The following is a 27,544-nucleotide window of genomic DNA, read 5'->3' as shown; positions in this document are numbered from 1 at the left end:
CCTAAAAAAAAAAGAAGAAAAAAAAAAGCCTCTTCTTAAAATAGATTAGGAAGTGAGATAGGAGGAAATGGAATGAAGGTTCTGGGAACGTACAAGTTTCTCAACTCCCTTTCCTTGATGTGCAGCCTTCTTCATTTTCCCAGATAGACTTGAGGTCTGTCATTCCCATTCTCCCAGAATCAGCCAGAAGATATTAAGTGCTATCTCACAACACTTAACCACTTTAAAGGAGGCACAGGATACATATACCCAAGCACCATGTTCATTTAGGGTGTATAATATATTCACCTCCCATCATCCTGAGACCAGGCAATCAATTTTGAACTCACACATAGAGAATCCACCACTGGGTCCATGTGCTACATTTTAAATCAAAATCATTTTTGAGGAGCTAAGACAAAAGCAAATTTATTAAACCTTTACATTCTACAGGTAATCAACATAGTAAATTCAAAACATTTGGATGACCTTATTGGTTTTCTTTTTTTGCAAAAGACGTCCAACTCCCCATAGAGGAAACCCTTAGAATACCCTTAGCCACTATTTATACTATTTAAATTGAAGACTCAGTTGAGGGCTCGCTCACCTCACATTCCTTCCCTCCACTCTTCAAACCTTACATTTTATTACAAGTTGAATAGTAAACAAAAGTGTAAGGCAGTCTAAGAGAGCTGATATCCTTACAGAAAAAAAGTATCTGTAGCCACTATTTCTTAAGTGTTAGGAGCACATGATTGAAAGATCAAAGCCACGGCCATTCTACAAACAGTAAATTAAACACCTGCTTTTACAGCCTCTCGCGTGCGGAAACCTTTACTCCATATGCAAATTGCATTTTCGTGAAACAAGCATGTAAAACTAATTAGAAGAGAGTTTATATTTATTATTTCAATCTTGTCTTAATTGGAAAAAACAATAATCCAGCGCCATAGCCTCTTTTTCCGTAGCTGCCAAAAGAAATTCTCTCTTAAAAGCTGGGTTTTGCAGTTAGATGTAAGGCTGCTTAGTTTGCCCTTATAATGTTGAAGTGAAGAAAAGAGAAGTAGAAATTTTTGTCTCTGCTTTTTCAGAAGCCTTGTAAGAAGTCTTGGAGTTGTGTGACTATTTCTGTATCCACAGTTTCCATGAGCGCCTGAAAGCCTTGTTCTCCCAGCAATTCCTGTTGTGCTTTTAGCTTCTCATATACAAATTGCTGCAGCGACACAGAGTGTACTGGATCCTTCAGTGCAAGCTGTGGGATACAGATAAGAACAATATATAATAATGAAAACAGCAGGCAAACCCAGGGCAACGATGACTCATTCATCTATTTTATAATCTAAGTTGGAGTAAAAAAAAAAAAGGGAAAGCTTTTGTTTTCTGCAATTCTTACATCTGCCCGTTCCAAATTCTTCCAAAGAGGAACTCTGCTATTTCATCTATTGAAATTAATCTTTAGCTGCAGTGCTCATTAATTTAACATTGCACACATCCCCAAATGACAGATATCTTCATTTTTGCAGTTTTACCTCTCTCAGGAAATTTTAAAAGCCTAAGTACCACTGTTAAATTTCTCATTAGCCAACTCAGACAGATGCTACACCAAGAAATAGCTCAGAATACCCAGGCTAAAAAAGTGTGAGGCAAAGCAAATAGGTGTTAAGATCTGCACATCAACAGAGCTGCAGCCTCAGCCCAAACGTCAAGCAGTTTTACTTTCAGATTGGTCTGACTGATCTTTCTCCCTCTGATTATAAACATATATATTTATTATTTGAAGGCTGTAGAGTCTCTTTCAATTCTCCAGTGCTCAGTGAGATACACACAGTGCCTTCTGGCAACATTTCAAAAGTGAAGGTTTAGAAAATACCAAGTTTCAAGACCTCAACTACGAAACAGAATTGCTATGGAAATTGAGACTATCACCTTCCCAAGTAATTGCTGAAGAATCTCCTTCAGCCATAAAAACAACCATGTCCTCTAACTGTGCAAGATATTGTTCAGAGAAATCTATGGGGAAATCTACAGGGAACCTGAGAACATAAATTGCAAAGTTCTGTTTGAGAAAAGCACCTTATGTCATGTAACATTAGCTATTTTTTAAAACTGCATTTACAACAGATTGACTGATTTTAAATATACCCTCCCCCAAATCATTCAATGAAGAGGAGAGAAACTTGAAGAAAACTCTAAAATAGCAAACTATACCTTCAAACAGAAGCTTACATGGTGATTTACAATGGTGATTTATAATGAATTAATAGTAGTGTCTGTGTCCAAGGTTTGGGATTGGGTTTAAAATTAAAAGTGAGTTCACCACCACAAACATCAATAAGATATAACTGAAGGGTTAACAGGAATTACAGTATGGAAAGTTGCAATATTAGGAACAAAAACAAATATAGATGCTCTATGCTTGGAAAGCCTGGAACCTGTCTATTACTGGTCAAGAAACTCTGTTTTCTTCTACTCTTTTGAAATAAAGAACAGCTCTGTTGGAAGAAAGTTTCCAAATCTTTCCCATCCTCAAATTCTTTTCTTTTCTGAGATTGCACGCTCTTTAATCCTTTCTCCTGTTTGTTCCTGTGGTTGTGTGGTTAGAGTGTCACTTTGCAGAACTAGAAGTTTTGATTCTAGACCTGCTCGTGTCTCTCCCCCCCCCCCCGTCCAACGTTACTCTTGTCTTCTGTGATGCCAAAAAGTGAATTTCCCCTGTGAAGTGTACCTTATGGTGCCATTGGCCCTAGAGTACTGGGACCAGAGAATGGGATGTAAGAAAAAGAGCTGTCTTGATATATATTTCTTTTTAATCATGTAAGAGCAACTGAAAAAAATAATTTGCTAAATTCTGCAATTTTGTTCTGCAAATTGTTATGTACTACTTTATCAAATTAACGATTATTTGCCTGTCACAGTACTGTTGTCTGAACAAAGACCTAAATAGGGATAGTACTGTAGCCCTGCTTCATCCTGTGCAGTTTAACTGTCAACTTATTAATAGTATCTCATCTCCCTAGGCAACAATAAGAAATCACTTATTCTGTCAGACTAGTTTAACCAACCTTAGCAGTTTTCTAATTATGAGAGCCTCTCCAAAATATTTTTAGCCGGCAGCAGCTTCCTTGATAGAACAGCTTAGTTAGCTGTGCTGCATCCCAACAAAATGTTAAAATGGAAGTTTACTAAAGCTATCGTATTTCCAGAATCCAGCAGAATAAAAGTGATCAACGTGGAAATGTACAAAGCTAATGTTGGCATTACAAAGGTAGATGTTATAAAAGGTAAAGGGACCGCTGACCATTAGGTCCAGTTGTGGCCGACTCTGGGGTTGCGGCGCTCATCTTGCTTTATTGGCTGAGGGAGCCGGCGTACAGCTTCCGGGTCCTGTGGCCAGCATGACTAAGCCGCTTCTGGCGAACCAGAGCAGTGCACGGAAACGCCGTTTATCTTCCCGCCAGAGCGGTACCTATTTATCTACTTGCATTTTGATGTGCTTTCGAACTGCTAGGTTGGCAGGAGCTGGGACTGAGCAACGGGGGCTCACCTCGTCGAGGGAATTCGAACAGCTGACCTTCTGATCGACAAGCCCAAGAGGCTCAGTGGTTTAGACAAAAGCGCCACCTGAGTCCCATGTAGATGTTATAGCCATGTACAGTTTCCCAGATTAAGGGCTGTGGCCAAAAAACTCATTGTGTGTTTGGAACAACTTCCGCAAGCTCCACAGAACTTCCCCCAAAAGTTGGTGGTGGGGGAGCAGGGAGAGGGAAGTTCCACTGCGTTCATGGAAGTCAAGTCCGCATGCCCAGTTATTCACATTTGGATACAACCCAGTGTATCTAGCAGTTAGTTAAAAGCACTGACTGCTTGGTGTGGTGGGTTGATGTGAGGTGACCGTTTTGGCATACAAATAGGATAGAAATAAGTAAGTAATAACTACACCCATCGCCACCCCCCTCTGCATGTGCTTTTAGGAGGGGCTCACCTCCAATATATGATGCCTGACTATGTTATTTGAGGCTTTTTTGGGGGGGGGAATTAAAAACTAACTTTGTGGCAATGGCTGCCGCTGCTGTTTCATTTCCATAAGAACACAACAAGCTGCACCGTGGAATGAACATCAGTGCCAAGAGACTAATATTTAACTGGGTTTTAGAAATTTAGGCAGATCGCAAATGTCTCTGAGGCAAGGAGACTAAATAGTCCCAAGTGCTTAAGTATCCTAGAGAAAAGCAATTTGAAAATCACATTAATAATTAATATTTTGTACAATTAGTCGGTGTATTGTTGCATTTTTATTTTTTACTCCATTAGAAAGTTTGTCTGGCTACACAGCCACTTAATGCCTATTTTTGCTCGTATCTTATAATTATGGTTTAATCAAAGAATATTCAAATGTTTAAAGTAAAACATTAGCACTAAAAAGACTGTCTTTAGTGAAACAACACAACACAGATATCACAAACTTGGGTTTGTGCCCAGGCTTTACCGTCAGCAAGTCTTACTTGGCTGTGAGGTGAAAGGAGGGCTTTTTTTGTGGTGGACCCTGAATTACAGTATTTCCACACCATGCATTTAAAGCACACGGTTTCCCCCAAAGAATTCTGGGAACTGTCCGTTGATAAGGATGCTGGGAATTTTTCTATCCCGGGATTTTTTTGAGCCTTGTGCTTTAAATGTGTGGTATGGATGCGACCTCAATTTCTCTTGCATCTTATTGAAAACTGTCAAACTTTGGCTATTGGTAAATTGAGCTTTTTTGGGGGGGAGGACTGATAATTTGGCTTTTGTTCAGAAATTTGTATTGCTGTTTCTAGCCTTGGTTCTAATTTATTGTATATTATACTTTAGTTTTCAACATATTTACATGAACTATTTTGTGAATATTCCTGCTGAAAGATGGCATACAAATATAGCATGCTAATAAAAACAACACCTGTAATTCTACACTGCTGACTTAAATGCTCCATAGTTTTGTATTTTGGCAGTTTTATTGCTGCTAAGCAGTAAAGCTGTTAGGGGATGGGGAAAAACCCATAAACTACCAATTTCACTGGAGAACTGAATTAATAAATTTATGTTCTAGCATAATTTACATGCACTATCAGGTGGAAACACAGTCAGTATTTTATAATGTACCATCTATGAAAAAATCTATATTTGTTTACACATACAGCAACCTCCTTTTAGGACTTGCTTTGGGGAGTGCACCTTCAAAAAGGCAATATAAAGCTCCTTAATTCTAGAGCATCTTGACTAAAATGTAAGAAATAAAATTAGTATACTTGTCTGGATGATTAAATCCTGGCATGTACAAGCTTTATGGACCCAACACACAACTGCTTTGCTCCTCGTTTCACAACTTTAAAGTTGGCTCTGTGTATGTATAGCTTATTAAGCCAGGATTTGATCATCTAATCCATGTAAGAGTTATAAAATGCTTCCTCGCCCCAGGTGAGATCAACAATACCCTTACCCCAAAGTCTCCATCCTTTCATTAATATATACGGTTCACACTGGCCCCCATTAAAAAGTGCAGAACAATAATTTTATATCATTTACACTCAATGAAGAATGTATCGAAAACGTCCAAATTCAAATGAAGTACGACGCTAATGAGATTTGATTTCATGCTTAATGAATCCAAAACTTATTCTAGGTGATCTCATGTCAATAACTGAGAGGTAACCTAATTATACTCTTTGAAATCAATTACTACAAAGAGACAAATTATTTCAGTCATTAATGTATTTTTCAATTAGAGTGTATTACAATGTAGAATGGGGGGGGGGGGACTAAACAAACCACAATTCATAATGTAATGCTACTTAATCCTGAAAATAAAAATTGCTTATGATTAATCAGCATGTTCTTAAAGATTTTCAAAGCATATTACGCTAAACAAAGATTAAGTCACAAAATAGGGTTTTTAATATATATTGCTGGTTCTAAAAAGCAAGATTACCGTATTTTTCGCACCATAGGGCGCACCGGACCATAGGGCGCACCCAGTTTTTTGGGGGGGAAATAAAGGGGAAAAATTATTTCCCCCCCAGGCGCGGGGCAGGGGCGGGGGAAGCTCGAGCTTCCCCCGACCCCAGGGCCCAAACAGGCAGCTCTCCGCAAGCTGATCTCTGATCTCAGCGTGCCCAGGCTTCGGCATGCTGGCAACTCTCCGCAAGCAGCGGGAGCGCTCCCGCTGCTTGCGGAGAGGTCCGCGAAGCCTGGGCGCGCTGATCTCAGCGCGCCCAGGCTTCGGCATGCTGGCATCTCTCCGCAAGCAGCGGGAGCGCTCCCGCTGCTTGCGGAGAGGTCCGCGAAGCCTGGACGCGCTGAGCTCAGCGCGCGCAGGCCTGAGCATGCAAGCAACTCTCCGCAAGCAGCGGGAGCCCAGCGCTGGGCTGCCGCTGCTTGCAGAGAGGTGTGCGAAGCCTGGAGAGCGTGAGGGGTCGGTGCGCACCGACCCCTCTCACTCTCCAGGCTTCAGCGAAAGCCTGCATTCGCACCATAGGACGCACACACATTTCCCCTTCATTTTTGGAGGAGGAAAAGTGCGTCCTATGGTGCGAAAAATACGGTATATTTTTTTCTACTACAATATAAGGAATTGGAAGACTGGAACTAGAGCTTACAAAAAGCAGCAGTCCTGAGTTTCCTCGTCTTTCCTATGCCATTGCCTACCATGACAGAATCTGTGAAGTACAGTGGTATCTCGAGTTAAGCACTTAATTCGTTCCGGGGGTCCGTACTTAACCTGAAACTGTTCTTAATCTGAGGTACCACTTTAGCTAATGGGGCCTCCTGCTGCTGCTGTGCCGCCAGAACACAATTTCTGTTCTCATCCTGAAGTAAAGTTCTTAACCTGAAGCACTATTTCTGGGTTAGCGGAGTCTGTAACCTGAAGCGTATGTAACCTGAGGTACCACTGTACCATGGCTTATCATGAACAACCAGTGAGTACGTTGCTGAATCGCTCCCATTTCTGTCCTCCCTTCACTGAACTGGAAGGAACAAACCTTGGCCTTTGTCTATAAGGGCATGTGTACCAATGCTCATAGTTTGTTTCTCTAAAAGAAACCATGTAAGCCAATAACTAATCTTGGCCTGGCACTCTGGTTTGTTTGCAGAGAAACAAACCATGAACACAGGTTCATACACCATGGCAAGCCAAGATTTGTGCTTCAAGCCATGGCTCCCAGGCCAAGAAAGGGAGGAACAAAACAGGAATGATTCAGCAGCAAGCACTGCTAAGCCATGTGCATTCACAGCAAGCCATGGCAATGTGCAATTGTACCCAGTGTCTAGTTTTCGCCTCGGAATCTCAGCATAAAAATCCATGTACTCTGAACCAGCTGAAAAATTCTAACTACAAATCAACTGCAAACACATAATAAAGAGTGTATTCAGGCAACTGGGAGTTAGGCAATAGCCCCTTAAGTGCTTATCATAAGGAGAGGTTCTAATAGTATCACACAACATGGCTGGATTAAGTGTTAAAACACATTTTTTTTTGGGCATGTGTTTTGGAACAGCTATGATAGGGTTTTGCTGTATGAGTCAGAGGTTGTGAATGACTGCTTACTCATATGGTTGTACCTGCCACAGAGTAAAATTCCGAAGAGGCTACTGTGTGGTTTTTGGCATCTAAATCCATCCACTTGGAAATCACGTTAGTAGCTGAGGGCCTTTTGGTGTGTGCTCATGCACTGCAAGATATATGTATTTTAAAATTTGAAATTATGATATATTCATTTGGAATGAAAGCGGGTGGAATAGAAATCAAATACAGTCATACCTCGGGTTACATACGCTTCAGGTTACAGACTCCACTAACCCAGAAATAGTACCTCGGGTTAAGAACTTTGCTTCAGGATGAGAACAGAAATCGTGCGGCGGCGGAGCGCAGCGGCAGCAGGAGGCCCCATTAGCTAAAGTGGTGCTTCAGGTTAAGAACAATTTCAGGTTAAGAACAGACCTCCAGAATGAATTAAGTTCTTAACCCAAGGTACCACTATAGCTAACTCAATGCATAATAAACATTCACAGCACACAAATGTCTTTTTGTCTTTATGAATACAATTTGTGATGATTTAGGATTTCAGTGCTAAAATGGCTCCCAGAAATTTTGCTGAGGACCACCAATCAGATCAAATCTTAATTCTAATCACAAACAAGGCCATTCAGACTAATCAGATTCAACGAGAAAGCAGAAGAAGCTCTCAAAAACCAAAGAAGCGTTGTGACTTTAAGTGGCTCAGCAGTCACTAAATCTACTTACGTAGAAAGAAAAATGATTTTAACTTTATGACAAAAAAAATGGAATTCTTGTCATTCTAATTTCTAGGGTTTGTGATAGCTCTTCACTTAGCCAACAGGAGGCATTCTTCACCAAACTTTAAAGTACTACAGTCTAACTTCACAAGTTGAGACATTTCACAACTCAGTTTCTGTTTCTCTGTTCCCTTCTGTGTTGGTGTCAGCAGTTCAAGTGTAATATACCTAGTAATACCAGCCAAGTTTTCAGCAAACCCCACAAACCTCATTAGAACCTTTGATAAGTAGAAAAAAGAATTCCATTAATGAGCCTGGACAGTAATTTTCTATTTCTTGTCGTTCATATAGGGGAATATTCTCCCTTTGCCTTACTTCTGTCGTATACAAAATATGTCGTTTATTCCTGCATGTTAGACTATGTCTTTCTTCCGCTTCTATTCTTCATTAATGATGATTAGTGCTTCATACTGCTGTAACATTGTTAAGCTATAGGCTTATAAGTAAAACATATCTAACTCTGAAGCTGCAATCTTATGCATACCCACTTTGAGGTAAGTTCCATTTAATTTAGCAGGACATACTTATGTGCTAACATGTCTAGGATTAAGCTGTGAATCCCTCTAAACAACCCAGCAAAGACAGTATTTATTTTTCTCATGTGAGTCATCTTTTCCCATAGAAACAAAACCATAAACCTCCCTGGATTTAATTTATAGTTTTAATCACTGTATCTTGCTTAATTATAATATGGACATCTGTGACTCATTGGGTGGTTACAGAATCTAGAGCAACTACATGCACTTCACGGAAGCATGGCTGTGTCTCAATATGGAATCCTAAAATAGTTCCATCGTATTTCTGATCATTGTCTATGTGCAGTAACACTTTGTAGTGTGAAGCCATTAGAAATATAGGAATGAGCACCCTGAAACTCAATTTAGATTATCAAGTAAAACTTTTAAAATTCTACTTTTCAGGAATGTTATTCCTGTCATGTGCAGGGCCAATTAGAACAGCAGAGTTTCAATTTGTGGATGACAGAGTTGTGTTGAGAGAACACAACTGGATTTTTCAGCAGTGAGGAACACCATCGGTATTTGAGATAATATTAAACGACAAACAAACACTCCCCACCCCTTCTTTTGCAGAACACATTCTTTAAAGGAACTGGATATATTGTAAAGTATTATTGACCAGTGAAGCAAGTGCGTATGGATACCCATGGTTTGGGGGCCAGTGGTCAAATCTCAAGTGATACTGGTGCCCACATGACAATCACTGACTCCTTCCTTGTTCTATTAGCCTATCATTATAGCTGGTGGTTCCCACAAACTTCATAATCAGGAAAGGCAAATGATTTGAAATAAACCTAATTAAAAACTGGGCGTGAAAGCAAACTAGCCTCAGGATGAACTTCTGTTCCAAACGGGAGTATGAACATTCCTATTCCTTGCCCTATGAGCTGGGACTAGCACTCAGTTGCTAGGATAGCAAGCTCTCTTGCCGAGCCACACACAAGGACTTCTTCATGTGATCTTCCTACCCCCTTTAGTCAGAGGACAGAATCATGTTTTCTGGGTCTCTGCTAGCATGGAGCATCAAATTCACACCAGCTGCTCACTCAGAGGAGGGAGAATGAACCAAATGCTAGTCCCTACTATGTGGAACCATTGGTCAATAAAATTATCACCAGTTATCTAGTATTCCCCCCCCCCCAATTATAATCTTATTCTTGCAAGTTTTGCAGACCATATACATATAAGTATGCATATTGTGTGTGTACATATGTGTAGCTTTTTTAATCAACTGCATACTAAATTATCCATGTGCCCTATATTTTGAATGTTATATAAAAGGGGATCAATTATCTTGCTTTTCTTTGTTATTTATTGATGTAAGTTTATACTATTCTAAATACACACATGAATTAAAGAAGATCCTCTGTGCATAAAATGTTTCCTTACTTTTGATCATTTCCAAGCCATTACAGTGGTACCTCAGGTTAAGTACTTAATTCGTTCCGGAGGTCCGTTCTTAACCTGAAACTGTTCTTAACCTGAAGCACCACTTTAGCTAATGGGGCCTCCTGCTGCTGCTGTGCCGCCGGAGCACGATTTCTGTTCTTATCCTGAAGCACTATTTCTTAACCTGAAGCACTATTTCTGGGTTAGCGGAGTCTTTAACCTGAAGTGTATGTAACCTGAGGTACCACTGTATTTCACATTTTTTCAACACTCTATTGTATTTTATTTTTTTTAAAAGCTATTAACTCTAAGCAGTTATTCTAAACAAGAGTAAGTTGTTCTCAGTTTGTGAGGAATAACTCCTCAGTCTGTCATAAACTGCCCTGAGCTGTTTTTTAAAAGCAAAATGTTAGATTATTAAGTTCCCTGCTCCAGGTTACAGGCACTGGAGGTGCTAAATTAAGATGTGAACATGATGGGGAAAGCCAAGTCTTTAGTAACTTTTAAGAATGGTAGTGTTAATTATCAAATGTTTAGAGCAAAATATACTGGCAATTTGGTATGTAGAAAGCAAAGGAGGAAGGGCCCCCAGAGTTTTACATGAAAACTGAAGCCTACAACAGAATATCTGAGGTAACTTGAATCTGTTTTAGTATTTTAACTTTAGTAAGTTTTAAAGTAAGGTTGTAAATTGTTGTTGATTTTATTGTCTTATCTTTTTGTAAACTGCTTTGAGATTATTATTTTTTACAACCAAGCAATGTATAAATTTCATGAAATAAACAAGCGATTGAATGGTGGGCCAAATGGCAGCGTTCTAGGATCCAATGAAATGCGCAACCAGTTCAGCATACCCAAAGGGACACTGGGCTTATGTTGTTCAAATAGTGGCTCTCTGTGCCAGGCAGCGAACTGCTTTTGAAACTGAGGGGATTTTCAAAAGCAGTGTGTAGTGTGGTATGCAATGGTCTGCTCTTCCAAAGTCAAACAATCCAAGGAATTCTAGAGAGTACTCTGGGTAAATTTTGAGTTTCCTCAGACTTAATCTTCTAATTTCTTCTATAAGTCTCCCTCCCTCGCCCCCCCTCTCTCTCTGTGTGTGTGTAAATATGGTTCTAGTTTTCTGTAGAATCCAAAGGAACTACGGACATGATAGCAATTAAACCGAGGAACAAAAAAGTTGGTCTATGCATGGCTAAATTACATCTTTTGACACTCGAAGTGCTGGGCACATACCATCTTTTTCCTTTTGTCCTGCTCTGTGGGAGGCTCTTCTTCTTCCGTCACTTTGGGCTCTTCAGAAAGAGACATCAGCATGCAACTAAAAAACAGGATGCAAATAAATTAGGGCTTTCAACTTAGGCATGCCAAGAGAAGTTAAAAGTCTAATATACTTTTTTTTTGTCTTCTCATTCAAACTATTTGTTGCATCCTCGTATAGGTTCACTGTACAAAGGGAATTGTGCTTGCAACGCAAGGTCACAAATGCAATGTTATGTTTATCTTTGGGTCTGCGATTGGATCCTTAAAGATCTGTTTTGTAACTTTTAAAGCTCCATAGTGTGTGAGGGCTTCAAAGCAAGGGTATAAAACAAAAAACAACATTTACCTGTTGTTCACAAATAGATAAACACAAGAGGGAACCTGCACTGCTTCTTGAACTCTGTTTATAGCATCACTCCAAATTCTTTTGGATACAGGCAACAGAAGGCAATGAATGTAAAAGCCCCACTGATCAGTGCTCTACTTCCCTGTCTCTAGAATTGTAATCTCATGATAAATTGACTGTGTAAAAAGAGTTCATGAGCCAGGCACCCAGAGCAATCATCACAGATTGCTATGCCAGCAACCCCAGAAATCTCTTGATGAGGATGAGAGAAAACATGGATCGAAACACAACAGAACAATACTTTCAGGTGGAAGTGAAGAGTAGACTCAAGTATGCTTGTAACATGTCAATGTCTTCTGTAATTGCTGCTTTCCTCTGCAGGCATTTTTATGTATTTATTGCATTTATACCCTACCATTTTCTCCAAGGCATACATAGCTCTCCGCCTCCCCTGCGAGGTAGGTTAGGCTGAGAGGCAGTGACTGGCCCAAGGCCACCCAGTGAACTTCATGGCTGAGTGGGGATTTGAACCCTGGTCCCCCAGGTTCCAGTCTGACACTCTAACCACTACGCCATACTGGTTATATGCTATCACACATAAGAGAACATTTTTTTTGTCGTTTCTGAATCCATGTGCAGATATCATGCAACCAAACAAGCCAACAACCTCAGCTTGGAGCCTGGAGCGCCACAGCCAATCACTGGAGACAGTACTGAGCTAGATGGGCCAATGGCCTGACTCGGTCTAAGGCAGTTTTTTCTGGCCTGTATTCAGTGTAGTAACTGTCCCATCTGCACAGGAATTTAAGCTTGTGCAGCAGGAACCCCACCTCTCCTTTTCGGACAACTGCTCTGGATTTCTCCAAAAGCTCTCTGAAGTGCTGGGGAGGGGGTGTCACAAGCATAAATCTTTGTGCTGATGGAATGGTTTGTTGGCACTACATTAGCTAAAAATCTATGCTCCTAATTGCCTACTTTAAAATCCTTCAATAATTGCATACAGTTCCGTAAATCCAAATGAGAGGCTTATTTAAGCAGGCTTTATAAGCAATGATACCAATGCAAGTTGATCTAAACTAAACAAGTCTTGATCATCTGTACAAAAAAGTATGCACACATAAATATGGACATTTGTCAATGGCTGTATATAAAACTTGAATGCAAAATGATTACCGTATTTTTCTGTGTATAAGACTAGGTTTTCCCCCCTAAAAAATGTCAAAATTTTGGGGGCGTGTTACACGGATACATCTCTCCCCATTTTCTTAAATCGGAGTCCTCCAAAATAGGGGGGGGTCTTATACATGGAGGCGTCTTATAGACAGAAAAATACGGTGCTTACATTTGTGAGCCAACCTCTATTAAGGCATTGGCAATCTAGAACAGCCACACTAGTTCACACTTTTAAGTATCAAAGCATACAAATTTCATCTTAACATTCGTAAACAAGGTTGAGCCAAGATGATCTTGGCAGCTTATCAAATGCAGCAGGCGCAAACAAATTAAGCATTTCACTTAACTCTTTGAAAGTTCTTGTTTCCGTGTCTTCAGTCATGACATCGTGAAGCCCTTCTACGGAAATGTTTATGATGCCGCAAAATTTATCTTGGATAATACTGGAAAAGAACAGGAAAACGGTTTAGCTCAACTAACTAAACAGGAAATTTCCTCGGCACTTTTTAAAGGGAACACCTCCGGAGAGCGACTTCCTTTAATTTAGAGCTTACACTCGCAAGCAGCAACTCCAAACTACAGAAACTTCTGTAGTTTCTGTCTCGTAGGCAACTGCAAAACTGGCCATAGGGAAAATGAGAGAACACACACCAGGAAAACAACACTTGCACAGCCCCCTCCCCAATAACTGGCTCCAAGCATTTACCTGCCAAGCAGGTTTGGCGTGGTTTGCTCTGACAGTGCCAATCACATATTGGAGGAAAGGGGGTGGGCTGGAATCAATCCTCTTGCCCCAAGCAGTTACTGTTAAAACTGACAGCACCGAACATCTGTCACGCCTGCGTGTGAACCCAATTAAAAACAGAAGAAATGAAATGTGTACACCACCCCAAGTGCTATATGGAAGGGGTCCATCGACGGGAATGATAACTGAGGATCTGATCTTGAATATCAGTTTACAGGGAATCCTCATCTGAAGTGCTAATTTCCCCGTGGATCGGAGGAAAATCTTTAAATGCATGGCTTGCTCTGTGGCAACTTGAATTAGTAATCGCACTGGTATGTCTTGCGTACAATTAAATTCAAGATGCAGACACTCATCTCTGAAATTGTTGCTCAGTGTCCACAACTTGTGGTTAAAGCTCAGAATTAATGAATGTGAAGGACCTAATCTGTCAGCCTGATCCCATCTTGGGATGCCTGCAGGGTGAGTCTCTCTATCTATTATGGCTGCTGCAAAGGTGACCTTTTTTTTATTTCTTGCACTTCCTTCATGTCCAGGAGTCTTGCCAATGAAGGGGAATATAAAAGCAAAACGCAATGCAAGAAGATGGTGACTTTTAGAAGCATAAGCTTTTTATTGAATCTCAATAACATATTTTCCCCTCCAGAATTTTCCAGAATCTTTCATTTTAAAAGCAACAGCCCAGGTTATGGGTGCAATTCTAACCCCAGTTACTTAAGAGTAGGCACCACTGAGTTCAGTAGGATTTCTGAGCCAGTGTGGTATAGTGGTTAAGAGCAGTGGACTCATAATCTGGTGAACCAGGTTCGCGTCTCCGCTCCTCCACATGCAGCTGCTGGGTGACCTTGGGCTAGTCACACTTCTCTGAAGTCTCTCAGCCCCACTCACCTCACAGAGTGTTTGTTGTGGGGGAGGAAGGGAAAGGAGAATGTTAGCCGCTTTGAGACTCCTTAGGGTAGTGATAAAGTGGGATATCAGATCTAAACTCTTCTAACCATAGTTAGGATTACAGCATAAGTGTCAACCAGAACTATAAATTTAAAGCAGTATCATATCACTTTAAACACTCATGGCTTCTCACAAACGAATCCTGGGAACTATAGGTTGCTAAGGGTGCTCAGTTGTTAAAAGACCCTTATTTTCCTCGCAGGGCTGAAGTTCCAAGTGGTTTAACAATCAATCCCTCTCTCCAGGGAAATCTGGCTCTGTAAGAGAACAGAACCCCTGTGTGAAATGGTCATTGCCAGTATATCACAGGAACATTTATTTAGTGATTAGGGAGATGAACTTTACTGACGTCCTCTCTGTGAATTGTTTCCATTCCAGATGGCCATTATAAGAACTAGTGTTTAACTTTGAGAATTGGTGCTCGAGGTCTGCTTGTTTTCTTTCACATCCCTTTTCCCTTTGGGGTCGTGCCTTTTAGATCACGAGGAAGACAGCCCTGCTTTTATTTATTGTGAGAGAGCCAGTTCAGCTGAAGATGGAGTATAAATGCTTCAAAATAAACACATAAGGAGAGGACAACTGTAGCCCTATTTGGGCATTTGAGCAAACACATGAGGGCTTGAATAGGGAGCAGTGGCATGCACAAGAAACCCCTGTGTTCCCACATGATGGCTGAACTTCAGGCCTTCGTAGGTTCAGTAGGAAGGTTTGAAGAGAGTTTCTAAACACATTCAGCTCGATGCACCTAGAAGCTTCCTTTAGAAGGGTTCCTGATCATGAGGTGGTTTGTGTTCAGCCAAACAATGTTTAAAAGTATCAATCAGATCCTAGTGCTAAACAACCCAATATTTCAGTTCTGAATACACCTTGATCAAGGCACACCGTAGCATTATATAAGTTGATCAGAAGGCTAGGGTCAGTGATGTGTAGAGGATTCTGAGTGGAGTAGCAGTAGAATCATAGAATTGCAGAGTTGGAAGAGATCCTGAGAATCATCTAGTCCAACCCCTGCAAAGCAGAAATATGCAGCTGGCCCATATGGGGATAGAACCTGCAACCTTGGTGTTATCAGCACCACACTCTAGCCAATTAAGCTTGATCCTCTTCTATACAGTGGTACCTCGGGTTACAGATGCTTCAGGTTACAGACGCTTCAGGTTACAGACTCCGCTAACCCAGAAATAGTACCTCAGGGTTAAGAACTTTGCTTCAGGATGAGAACAGAAATTGCACGGCGGCGGCGTGGTAGCAGTGGGAGGCCCCATTAGCTAAAGTGGTGCTTCAGGTTAAGAACAGTTTCAGGTTAAGAACGGACCTCCGGAACGAATTAAGTTCTTAACCCGAGGTACCACTGTATAAGTCTTTGAATTTGGGTTTCTAAGATTTAGGGAATGCTGCCTGCAACTTTGAAAAATCATCTTTGAAATACTTCCAAGACAAAACTGGTTTTATGTAGTTACGTTTGCACACTCAGGTATGATTGAGATACCCTCAATACAGTAGTATGGATAGGTCTCTTTCATTTTCAGAAAGGAACTGTCAGATCTGCTTGAAAATATGTCCTGGCTTGCCTCGAATGTAGTAATGCATTTTGTGTTAACAGACATAGGCCCACCACTGCTCTTCTGGTGTTATGTGTATATTGATACCTTGAATGTATTTCATTCTTGTGATTCTTCCACCTCAAAGAGAGTTGGAAAGATCACAGAAAACAGGTGCACACACTTAACTGTCCAGCAGGCACAGATAATGATCACAGAATTGTAGAGTTGAGAGGCAGCCCCAAGGGTCATCTAGCTCAATTCATCTAGCTCAAATGCAGGAATCACAAGACTCAATTTATGCAACGACAGAGATGTACATGGGCCCTTCTGAAAACAGAGTGGGTAGCCACACAAGTTTTTCATGTTGTCAAGGCAATCTGAGTATAATTTCTGGATGCTATAATTACCTAATCCACTTTACCCATCTGATTAACAAACAACAGTTACAGAGTCAATGGTAATTAAATTCCTCTACTAAAGCATAATTCATTGCAAAGATTCATGTCATCTATTTGGGATGGAATCCCATTATCACAAACAACCATGTCAGCACTGGTTCTTTCAGCTCTCAACACAGATAAGTGCTAGGATGTTGCTCTCCCATTCCATTTTTCCAGCTATTGCAGTTTAACGTTAAGACGTTCTACGAATAAAATGCATTTCTCAAAAAATATCTTCAGTCTGTGATACGAGAAACTGCAAAATGTAGTATTTCTTACAATATAAACAGATTTTTTTTATAAATTTCTAACTTTAGTTAGTTCTGCCTATGTATCCAGGACAAAGATCTGTCACGGGGAAAATGCAGGCAGTTGATACATTGGCGACAGACTTTAAATACACATAAAACACTTCATTAGAACAAACATACCTGTCCTGTTAGAATGCTGCGCTCTGTTGAGTAGCATGGTGCATTACAATGTTGCTGTTATCTCAGTCTCTCCCCGATAAAAGCTATTTAGTTCTACAAGTAACTGAGTTTCATGATGCTGCCAGCTACAGTTCAGTTTTACTTACTCATTTGTAAGTTGCCTTATAGTGCTCCTAGAATCATTTAATACAAATAAATATTTGAAAACTCTAAGATCCTGATAAATAAGGACTTAACATCTGATATAGGTGGCTGAACACATAGGGGTGCAAAGTTAGTTCTTGAGGAACGATTTTCCACAGGCAGATAGAACAAAATGGAAATGTATATCTCCCATTATATTTTTGCCTAAGGCTGTTGTCATGCAGCAGTTAGCTTGGTGGCAGACAGATGGCGCTGCAAGCTACAGTGTGACAACAGCCTTCTGAGAGCTGCCATGCCTTCACAGCAGCAACAGTGGCCAGCCCAGGCATGCAGTAGAGGTTACAGTCATGACAGGCTGGGGCAGCCACCACTGTTGCCCACCTCATGGGAGCTGTTTCAATGGGCAGCAGGAAAGCAGGATGGAGTTGCCCCAGCCTGCCATAACTATTCCTCTATAACTCACCTGGGTCACTTGCCGCTGTCCCCTCCTCATGGAAAAAGATCTAACCGGGGGGAGGGGCAAGGAAGGCTTGGGGAGGTCTCACATGGGAGGATTCGCAAGAGCAGTAGGCGGGGCTGACACTCCTTTGCACCTCCAAAGGGGGCAAAAAGAAAAGCTGGAGAGGATGATCACAAAAGCTTGGAAGGATCAGCATGAGTCAGGCTTTCAACCACTGGTGTCAGAATTTGGACTGGTAAGTGGGGCAACCCGCTTGTCCATCATGCACCAAGTATGCTATGTCAGGCATAGGCAAACTCAACCCTCCAGATGTTTGGGACTACAACTCCCATCACCCCTAGCTAACTGGACCAGTGGCCAGAGATGATGGGAACTGTATTCCCAAAACATCTGGAGGGCAGACTTTGCTTATGCCTGTGCTATGTGATTGACAGATGATTTGCCCTGACTGCCTGTTAAAGGTGGCCCATGCTGTTGGAGCCTTGGTCTAATGGGTTAGTACTGAGTGAAGAAGTGCTGGTGAAGTCTAGAGGGTGGGTGGGTTTGACAAAGGGTGGGGAACGAGGTTGGTGATGCAAGCAGTAGCCCTCATGTCTGTATGTGTACACACACAAATACTTAAGTTTCATACAAAAAGCAGCTATTAAAATGACAGCAAATATGGCAATATTTGAAAAAGACAGACTAGATTCCGCCCCCCCCCCCATATCAGTTGTTGAACTTTTATCTACAAAATATCTCACGCTGCTGCTGTTTATAGACTTCATACATGCAGCCACAAAAATCCCTGCTGAGTATATTACAATGCAGAATGTTCAAATAAGATGACCTGCGCTTGGCTTTGAAGTGCTGCTGGTTTAGGAGGCTGACTGTGGTCCAGTTCTGAACTTCCCAGTGAGTGCTGAGGTACAGGCTGAGTTGGATCCGTTATGCTGTAGCTTCCAGCTTGATAAAAGCCATAGTATTCTATTCCATTGTCAGAGTCATTTTGCTCTTTGAGCTTCTGCCTGAACTGAATGATTTTGTAGATCAAAAAGAAGATCACAGCACAGGCCAAAATAAAAAAGGTTAATAAAATGTCAAATGCCTGATGTAGTTTCTCGACCTGCTGTGTGCAGATTAGAGATGTTTTCAAGGAGACAGAAGTAGATTCTGGAGGAGATGCTCTGCTTTCTTCCATGGTCAAATTAACAGGTATATTCTGCGCTGGTATTTGCACCGTTAGCACTGAGAACACTATAGCTGCCTGTCTCAGCTTCCTACTGGAATGGGTTCCATCCAGATTTTGAGCAGCTGATGAGGTCGGCACTTCTGCCCATAATGTAACTGTATTTGTTTCCATATCCTTTGAATGTTCATAAACTGCATGGCTTGAGGGGGCGTTATCCGATCTCATCAATAAAGTAGTGGTACTTTGATGGAAACCTGCTGGCTTTACGTTCCCGAATATTCCAGGTCTTGTGGTAGTGTTGAAACAGTTTGCAACCAAACCCCAGTTGGCATAATTCAAGTGCCTGCCATGCAAATAGGAAGGATTTTGGCAATGAATTTTAACAGAGATGGAAGAAGATGTTAGCCAGTTAATTAGCCCAAGTAATCTGCAGCTACAATTCCAAGGGTTGTGATTTGCCAGTAAGTGAGTTAAAGAGACCAAAGGCTTAAGCACTTTAGAATGCAAGTCTGTAAGATTATTAAATGCTAGATTCAGTATCTTCAAAGAGGATCCTATTTTTTCAAATGTATTATCTGCAATACTGATTATTTTGTTTCTATCGAGTTGCAGAAACATTAACTCCTCCAACAGCGCAAAGGTGCTGGAATTGATGTTTTGCAAATCATTATTGCTCAGAAGTAGCTTTTTAAGATTATTTAGACCTGTAAAGCCATTCACATGGATAGCTTTTATTTTGGCACTTTTTAGAGATAGATGTTGAAGCTTGTCAAGTCCTCTGAATGCAAAGGGAGGTATTGATCCAATAGGGTTATGTGACAATGAAAGTCTTTCAAGATTGCTCAATGCAGCAAATGCATTTGACGGCACACGTGTTAAATTGTTACCGTCAAGGTACAAACATGTGAGGTTGTCAAGGTGACGAAATGCCGAGTGTGATATCCACGAAATCTTATTGTTCGCTAGGTTAAGAATCCGAAGACTAATCATGCTGACAAAAATGCCACTGCCAACAGTCCTGAGACGATTACTTTGCAGCATCAGATATTGAACTGAAGCAAGATCACTAAATAATCCCTTGCGAACAAAAGCTATTTCATTATTCTGCAGGTATAAAGAGCGAAGCTTTGAAAGTCCTTCAAATGTTCCAGGATCCAAGTGTTTTATTTGATTATTATTCAGACGTAGGTACCACAATTTCTTAAGTTCAGAAAATGCCTTTGGGTACACATATAAAATGCTAGCATTATCCAGGTGTAGCACAGCGAGTTGCCGGAGGCCTTTCAGTTCATTTGGATTTAGGTGTGATATGTTGTTCCCACTTAAATATACAAAGACGGTATGTTGTGGGAAATTCTTTGGAACAATGGAAAGACCTGAATCACGGCAGTCAGCTTGTCTGCCTCTACACTGCTGGCAAAGAGATGGACAGCAAAGTATATCCTGGATCAGCAACAGAAATAAACAAGGAAGAGAATTCCAAAACAACTCAAAGGGGTGAAGTTGACACATATCCCAGATTTTGAGATTTCCCGTCATCTTTGATTGTGCTATCAGGAGGGAGAAAAGTTTTAAAATGCTTATTCAAAACTCTCCGATTTCATTATGATAAAAGCATGCAATATTATAATGTTATTTCTACTATTTTGTGAATGTTGTCTCTTATACTATTGTTCTCTGGCTTGTAACTATGTCTACAATTTATTAGTTTATAAGATGGTTATAAACAAGATGGTTTAACAATCTCACCAGTTAAAATTTAAAAGTAATGTAAAAATAACAGCTTTCAGAGATAGAAGCTCCTTAACGACTTTTTAATGAGCCATCCCACTTAAATTCATCCCACTGGTAACTTCTTAAACTTTTAATGTCACTTTTACTGTTCCAAGTTTAAAGTATATTAAAATAGTTCTCACCTAGAATGTGATGCTCATTTTATCAGCTAAAATTTCTTCTTCTGTACCACAGTAAAATTATTAGTACATGCATATGCTGGAGTTTAAGAACTTTCTAGACAACGGGCTAGTTTCTTACGTTTTGTTGCAGGTTCTGCAACTGTTCCTACAGGAAACATCTACTCTTCCCCGCTGGCTCCTCCACAATGACTGGTTAAAATAAAGTTACCATGGATACAGGAAACTGAGAGACAGGAAGTTATTTTATCTGCAGTTCTGAAGGACTGTTGGGGAGGGGGGGGAAATCGCTGCAATTCATTCCTCTAAAAATCAGTTGGATTTATTTATCTGTCTTCCCACGGTGTTGATAATAGTCCGTATTTGCTTTATATGACTGTGTATAATAAAGACTGCATGTGCTTAAGCTAATTTAAGTATAAAAACAATGTAATGTGTGATGTGTTTATAACTAGTTTATAACCAGTAAAAGCAACTGTTCACAGGAAAGAAAAAGACAATGCTCTTAAGTTGTCTCCAGCACTTAGAAAGTATTATTCCACCAAATCAAATACTGTAGTTCAAACAGTACTTGTTTTATACTGAGTAAAACATTTTTTCATCTGTATTTTATTGGAGCACAAACATTTTTGACACAGGGAAGAGCCTCAGGTGACCAATGTGGAAATGTGCAGCAGAAGAGACTTAATAAATTGCCTTATGGGGCACACTGTTGTAAAAGAAACAATTTCTAATTTATAGAAAAGGTAAGATATCAAAGTGCTACTAGCTAAAATGTAGCATAAGCTCTCGGTGCTATTACATAAAATTCACTGTAAGTGGTCCTTGGGGAGTGAGCAGAGGCTTTTGAGCTATAATAGCAAATAGATATGTGTGAATCCCTCTTTCCAATAGGAATTAGGGCTTAGAAAAGAACCCGGCAAATCAGCAGAAGATCTAACACAGTATCTGTAGGTTTTATAAGATGAAATGACTTCAAAACAAAACAAATCGCCACCAATATCCTAAATCTGTAGGCACATAGGAAGGTGGGGTTATAATAAAGTTGTAACATCACTCCAGTTAATACATTTAGCTGAGAGAAGCACTGCAAGCAGTATGATGGAGAAGCAGACAAATAGACTTCAGGGCATGGGTTGGCAAACTAAGGCCCGTGGGCCTCATCAGGCCCAATTGCCTTCTGGATCTGGCCCGCAGACGGTCCAGGAATCGCTGTGTGGATCGCCAGTGTGCATGTTCTTTCCCTCTCCCTCCTCCTGGCTTCTCCCCGACCTGCCTAGAGGAGGAAGGGGGCTGGGCTTTGTTGGTGCCAGCACCAGCAGCGCTTGAGTGGCCACCATTTTGAGCAGCCCTTCTCTGGAGCCCTTTCGCGCGCCACTCATCGTCCTGCCACCGCCGGCCCCTGCTGCTCACATGACACAGGTAAGCAGCCACCGGGGCTCATGGTGCTCTTGCATCATCATTTTTTTTCAAAATATAGTCCGGCCACCCACAAGCTGTGAGGGACTGTGGACCAGCCCCCTGCTGGAAAACTATGCTGACCCCTGCTTCAGGGGGTATGCTGCACAAATGTTTCAAGAGGTATGTGAGCAAGCTTGCTGCCCAGTCAGATGTTAGTGCAGCATTCACCCCACAGACTGGCTGCATGGTGAGGAGGCAGCCTTGCAATGCCCACTCATACCCGGGATTGAGGAGTGAACTGAGGCAAAGCCTAGAACCTGAAACTGAGCATCACCAGAAGGAAGGGCCATGGCTGAACTTTACAGCCTTTGCTTTGCATGCAAAAGGTCCCAGGTTCAGTCCAGGACTGCTGTCAGTCACTGCTGACAACAACGGTCTGGCTCAGTGCAAGGCAGCTTCCTGTTCTCCTAACAGATACTACTCAGTAAGGCTAAGACAAACGATATGCATCTCATAGTTTCATTTGGAAACATACTTGTTATGATCTATCATGGATAGAGCGTTGGACTAGGACAGGGGTCTGCAACCTTTAAGACAAAAAGAGCCACTTGGACCCGTTTCCGAAGAAAAAAAAACTGGGAGCCGCAAAACCATTGTAACATTTCAAACAAATATATCTCCGGAGCTGCGATCTGACAGCAGGCGGGAAGGTGACGTCGGGACGGTGCGTGACTAACGCACGCACCGCCCCCATGCGATGTCACAGCCAGTACAGTGCCCGCCACAGTGGGGAGTGTCGGGGCGCACAATGCGCCTCCTCCCCTCGCTAGTATCCGCCCCGGAGCCGCGGCAAAGGTGTAAAAGAGCCACATGCGGCTCTGGAGCTGTGGGTTGCAGACCCTTGGACTGGGACCTGGGAGAGCAGGATCTGAATCCCCACTCAGCCATGAAGCTCACTGGGTGATCTTGGGCCAGTCACCACCTCTTAGCCTGATCTACCTTGAGCTCCTTGGAAGATAAAGGTGGGATATAAATGTAATGAATGAATGAATGAATAACGTTTTACACAGTACATTGAAACATGCTTTAAATTTATTTCTTGGCTTCACTGCACAGAAAACCACATGGTAGGTGCAACCATACAACACAAATGTCTCTGATAAGAACAATGACCAATGGTAACGTGAAATAGGGGGTTTAGATAGATATAACTCAACTTGTGTAAGTGAGTAATAGGTAAGAACACTTTATAACGTTCTATTTTCAATTATTTTTTATCAAATAACCAATCAACCATATACATTCTTTATTATTGGTATAATCCAGAGGAAAACAGGCATGATTTCATCTTTCTATATCAAAAGAGCTTGCATAGCTACTTAAATCTAAACTGATTTCAGCAGAATTTATAATGCAGCCTGGATTCTTTCCTATTTTATTGCACTGACAGAACCTTTTATTTCTTTGGGCAATTAAAGGACGGCCTGTGTCAAAAGTTTAGAGAAAGAGAAGACATTCATACAGGTCCATTTAGATAAATAAGAAGCCAAGATTCTAAGCACCATGCAACTAGCTGGTAGGACAGTTCAGCTGGTAGAGCATGAGACTCTTAATTTTAGGGTCATGGATTCGAGTCCCACATTGGGCAAAAAGATTCCTGCACTGCAGGGGTTGGACTAGATGACCCTCATGGTCCCTTCCAACTCTACAATTCTATGATTCCACACCAAGAGGCCTTTTATGTATTTCTGGTACAGTAACCTCCTATGCATTTGAACCTGATTCCAAAAGTAGTATACGATATGACACGGAGCGTTGCTGTTTGGAACTCCAGGCAATATAAAATTTTCCTTACCTATTATCCGATGGCAGAAGGGAAAGTAATGCCAAAGCTGAAAGTTTTCTCCTCTCTGGCTGAGTTATATTGTCCATGCGGTCAACCCACATTTCAATCATGTGACCAAGGAGCTGGTGAGGCTAGAAAAAACAATAGATTGATTAAAATCTTATTTATAAGCAAAACGGTAATCAAACTACTTAGCTATTTTACAACTGGTGGGTAGAAATGAAAAAGTATGATTTCTTATACAGAAGTTCTTGTTACTATGACAAGCCTAAGTGATTAACTTGGATCTAAAGTTTTTTGCATAACATTCTAACTCTATAACTGGGATGATCATATACACACATGTATATAAATATATAATGATAACTGGTGTTTGGGTGTGCATGTATACACACACACACAATTGTGTTAAATATCAGTGTTCCATTTCACAAGGATAAGTTCAAACAAAACTCCATTGAATCAGCTCTATAGCAAAAGGGGATGCCAACACGGACTTTGTAAAATCCTTTATTTTCGGTAGCTTCATATGATTGTATATTTATCCACTATGAAATCAATTTAAAAAACCAATTCAAATTTGTCATTTATTTGACTATAATGGGATTGCTAAGCAGCGCAAAACATTTATCTTTAAGGGTATCCCTTGCTGCATGAAACTTGATTTCCTTTGATAGAAATAGTAGAAAATTAACAAGCCAGCTATTTGTCAGCCACACACAGAAAACACTTGCTTTAACAGAATATTGTTTGCTATTAAAATTAATTTAACTTAGCTGGGAACCATATGATTTATTTTTTTTTAAGTCATGGTGATCTTTTAAAAAGGGAAGGTGAACACAGATGTCTCCTTATCTGCAGCCGTATGATACTTCCAATTATCTTATTAAAGACTCCAGGTGCTATTACTGACATTTTTGTTGAATAAATAGCATTGAGCCGTAGCTTGAATCAAAATAATTGTGGGTGGTATTCTGCATAAATGTGGCTTTTCAGTGGCAGCTCCACACATCTCTGAATCCCCCTCCCTTTGAACACTGAAAACCCTCTGGAACAGCCTCCAATGAGGCACGAGGGTCTACCATCAGAAGGAAAGAGCTTTGCTAATATAAATGGACCAGGATCCCACATCCAAGACAAGGATGAGTAATCAGAAGTGGTCTGGTTATTTGCTCTTTAAGCACTAAAACTGTAGACTTGGGTGTCTTGAAGCAATGCGATGTTTTGCTTTTAGCTTCAAAGTCTTAAAAAGCCCATAGCATGCACTCAGGATATTTCTCTATCCTCCTCAAACCAGAAGACTCAGAAAGCTATGGTTCATAGCTATGAACAAATGCAGTACAAAACAGAAGGATCCAGAGAGGTTATGTGGTGGAAGGAAATATGATTTGTACAACCAACTTATGTCCTGCATATAAAACTAATTCAACATAGTAAAAAATAAGAGCTTACCTCCTGGCCAGACTCACATGCCATCTGGTTCAGAAGCAATGAGAAAAAACTTTTATTTTGCAACAAGACTCTACCAATGACTCCCAAGTAAGTAGACATTACAACTGGGTACCTCTGAAATGAAAACAGTTAATCTTAGCTTTCCTATCAGGCAGAAAAATATAAACATAATAAAAGCGTACTGCAGAAAATGAAGAAGAGAACAATCAAGCAAGTTAGAAATCTAACAGCACACCACCAATAAACATGCATGGACATCAATTAATCAAATCACTTCCTATTTTAAGCAAATACTGACCCACACAGTTTAGCTGTGTAAACACTAACTTGAAATACTGTCACTGATGTTCAAACAATACCCTGTGAGATAAAGTAGGCAGCCACATCCTCCCTATTTGGCAGACAATCCCAACTATTGGATATGAAAGGCACATGCAATGCTGAAAATTGGAAATGAAAAATACTATAGCACAACTAAAGCACTGAACTATCTTTGTACGGCATTCCATCCAGTTTGTCCTTTGCCATGCTGCTTTGGATTGCAGTGCCTAGGGCTCATGGGAACAGGGTCCTCCTTCTCCTCTTCCATCATCATACCTAAGCACAGGAGACTGCCTTCTTAGTCCTGCTAGCTTTAGTCCATCACAGAAATTCACTGGTAATTACAGATTTCTGTATCTCTTTTCTAATCATCCTCTGAGGCCCTTCTTTGTGTGTGCCTGTGAGAGGTCCGGAGGGTGGCAACATAAGTAAAGGCCTTTTCTGTGGTTGCTTCCCATTTGTGGAATGCTCTCCCCAGGGAGACTTGCCTGGCACCTTCATTACATATCTTCAGGCGCCAGGCAAAAATGCTTCTCTTTAACCAGGCCTCTGGATGATTAACATTCTATGGCTTTTAAAATGTGTTTGTGGGAGAGAAGGTTATGGGTTTGGTTTTGGTTTTGTTCACATTAGATATTCCGTGTTTTCATTTTGTATTTTTATGTTGTGAACTGCCCTGTCGTCTTTGGATTAAGGGCAGTATACAAAATTAAATAATAATAATAATAATAATAATAATACATAATTATTTTTATTCTCTTCTCATAACACTATTGCTAATGGCACTGTGCACACTCTGGATTGCAATATACTACTTGACAGCAACAATAACTGAAAGTATAGGTTACATATAAATTTCCAAGGAAATGTTATTGCATTTAAAGGCCAAGCAGAATCATTACAAAGTTTGCTTCTGATATTGTAGACATCATTAGGAAAAGTTTGTTCCAAAACTTCAGATATGAGTTAGAAGTACTGAATTTCATCAGTGAATATGAGATTTATACAACAGCACCCCTGGCTGGAGGAAGATAGAATTATAAGCAAAAGAAACTTAGACCGTTTTTGCATAACTGAAATTTTTCATCACTGGTGAGTGTACATTATAGCTGGAATGTATATTATTCTGCCTCCTTCTCCATTTTGGAGATGAAGAAGATGGATAACAGTTAGGTTTTCACCATCTAATAAACCAGGGCTTCCCCCCCTCTACTTTAAAAAAGTGCTATTAATCCAACAAGTAGCTCATTGTTGCTATTCTCAGTGGCAACACTTCTCATTGCCAAGATTGTATGGAACAGTGTAGTGAAGTGACACAAATGGCTGAAAAAACAATCACTAGATGTGTTAAATTATGTTATTTTAACACGTCCTATTATCAACTACGGGCTATTTGAGGACGTTGCATTTGGAGTGTGAAAAATGGGCTATGAAACAGCTTAGCAGAGAAGTGATTGAAAACCCTTTAAACAAGAAAGAGTAGTTCTGCCGCATTTGAAAAACTAATCCCAACCAAAAAATGAACCAAAATTACAAGTATATGGTTTCAATTATGGGATGTGAAATTTCAAATAAGAAATCAAAATAATATTGTGTGAAGGCACCCTTTTGGCTCAATTTCTTTTTCTTTAAAACAATAGGAATTGCTGCAATTTCCTGTTTTTAATCACAGGAAAGGATAATGTCTATCCTTCAGGAAGTATTTCATTATAGAATTTTAGGAAAAGCCAAA

At 40.6% G+C, this 27,544-nt stretch overlaps 2 protein-coding genes across 5 annotated transcripts in view; both read right to left on the bottom strand.

Annotated features, from left to right (window-relative positions):
- Nucleotides 1–392: 392 nt before the first annotated feature.
- The window catches only part of IPO11 (importin 11), a 76,799-nt gene continuing 49,647 nt past the window's right edge, over nucleotides 393–27,544 (bottom strand). For all 4 annotated transcript variants that reach the window (XM_053408582.1, XM_053408581.1, XM_053408579.1 and 1 more), the window contains exons 26-30: nucleotides 25,492–25,605; nucleotides 24,049–24,170; nucleotides 13,344–13,439; nucleotides 11,451–11,535; nucleotides 393–1,231 (exon numbers count right to left, since the gene is read on the bottom strand). In XM_053408582.1, coding sequence (XP_053264557.1) covers nucleotides 1,067–1,231; nucleotides 11,451–11,535; nucleotides 13,344–13,439; nucleotides 24,049–24,170; nucleotides 25,492–25,605 — 582 coding nt within the window. In that variant the 3' untranslated portion in view covers nucleotides 393–1,066. The remainder of the gene's footprint in view (nucleotides 1,232–11,450; nucleotides 11,536–13,343; nucleotides 13,440–24,048; nucleotides 24,171–25,491; nucleotides 25,606–27,544) is intronic.
- On the bottom strand, nucleotides 18,351–22,032 carry LRRC70 (leucine rich repeat containing 70). Its single transcript, XM_053408589.1, has 2 exons — nucleotides 20,796–22,032; nucleotides 18,351–20,429 (listed from the first exon to the last, which is right to left on the bottom strand). The coding sequence occupies exon 2, from the start codon at nucleotides 20,416–20,418 to the stop codon at nucleotides 18,508–18,510; it is 1,911 nt and encodes a 636-aa protein (XP_053264564.1). The 5' UTR covers nucleotides 20,419–20,429; nucleotides 20,796–22,032; the 3' UTR covers nucleotides 18,351–18,507.

This window comes from Podarcis raffonei, chromosome 11 (genome assembly GCF_027172205.1).
Source record: "Podarcis raffonei isolate rPodRaf1 chromosome 11, rPodRaf1.pri, whole genome shotgun sequence".
NCBI classification, from domain to species: domain Eukaryota; kingdom Metazoa; phylum Chordata; class Lepidosauria; order Squamata; family Lacertidae; genus Podarcis; species Podarcis raffonei.
The sequence above is the reverse complement of the archived record's forward strand: the minus strand, read 5'-3'. Positions and strand labels throughout refer to the sequence as shown.

Bases quoted from the DNA above. Each gene is read 5' to 3' on its own strand.
- LRRC70 (XM_053408589.1), bottom strand. From the start codon at position 20,418: ATGACGGGAAATCTCAAAATCTGGGATATGTGTCAACTTCACCCCTTT.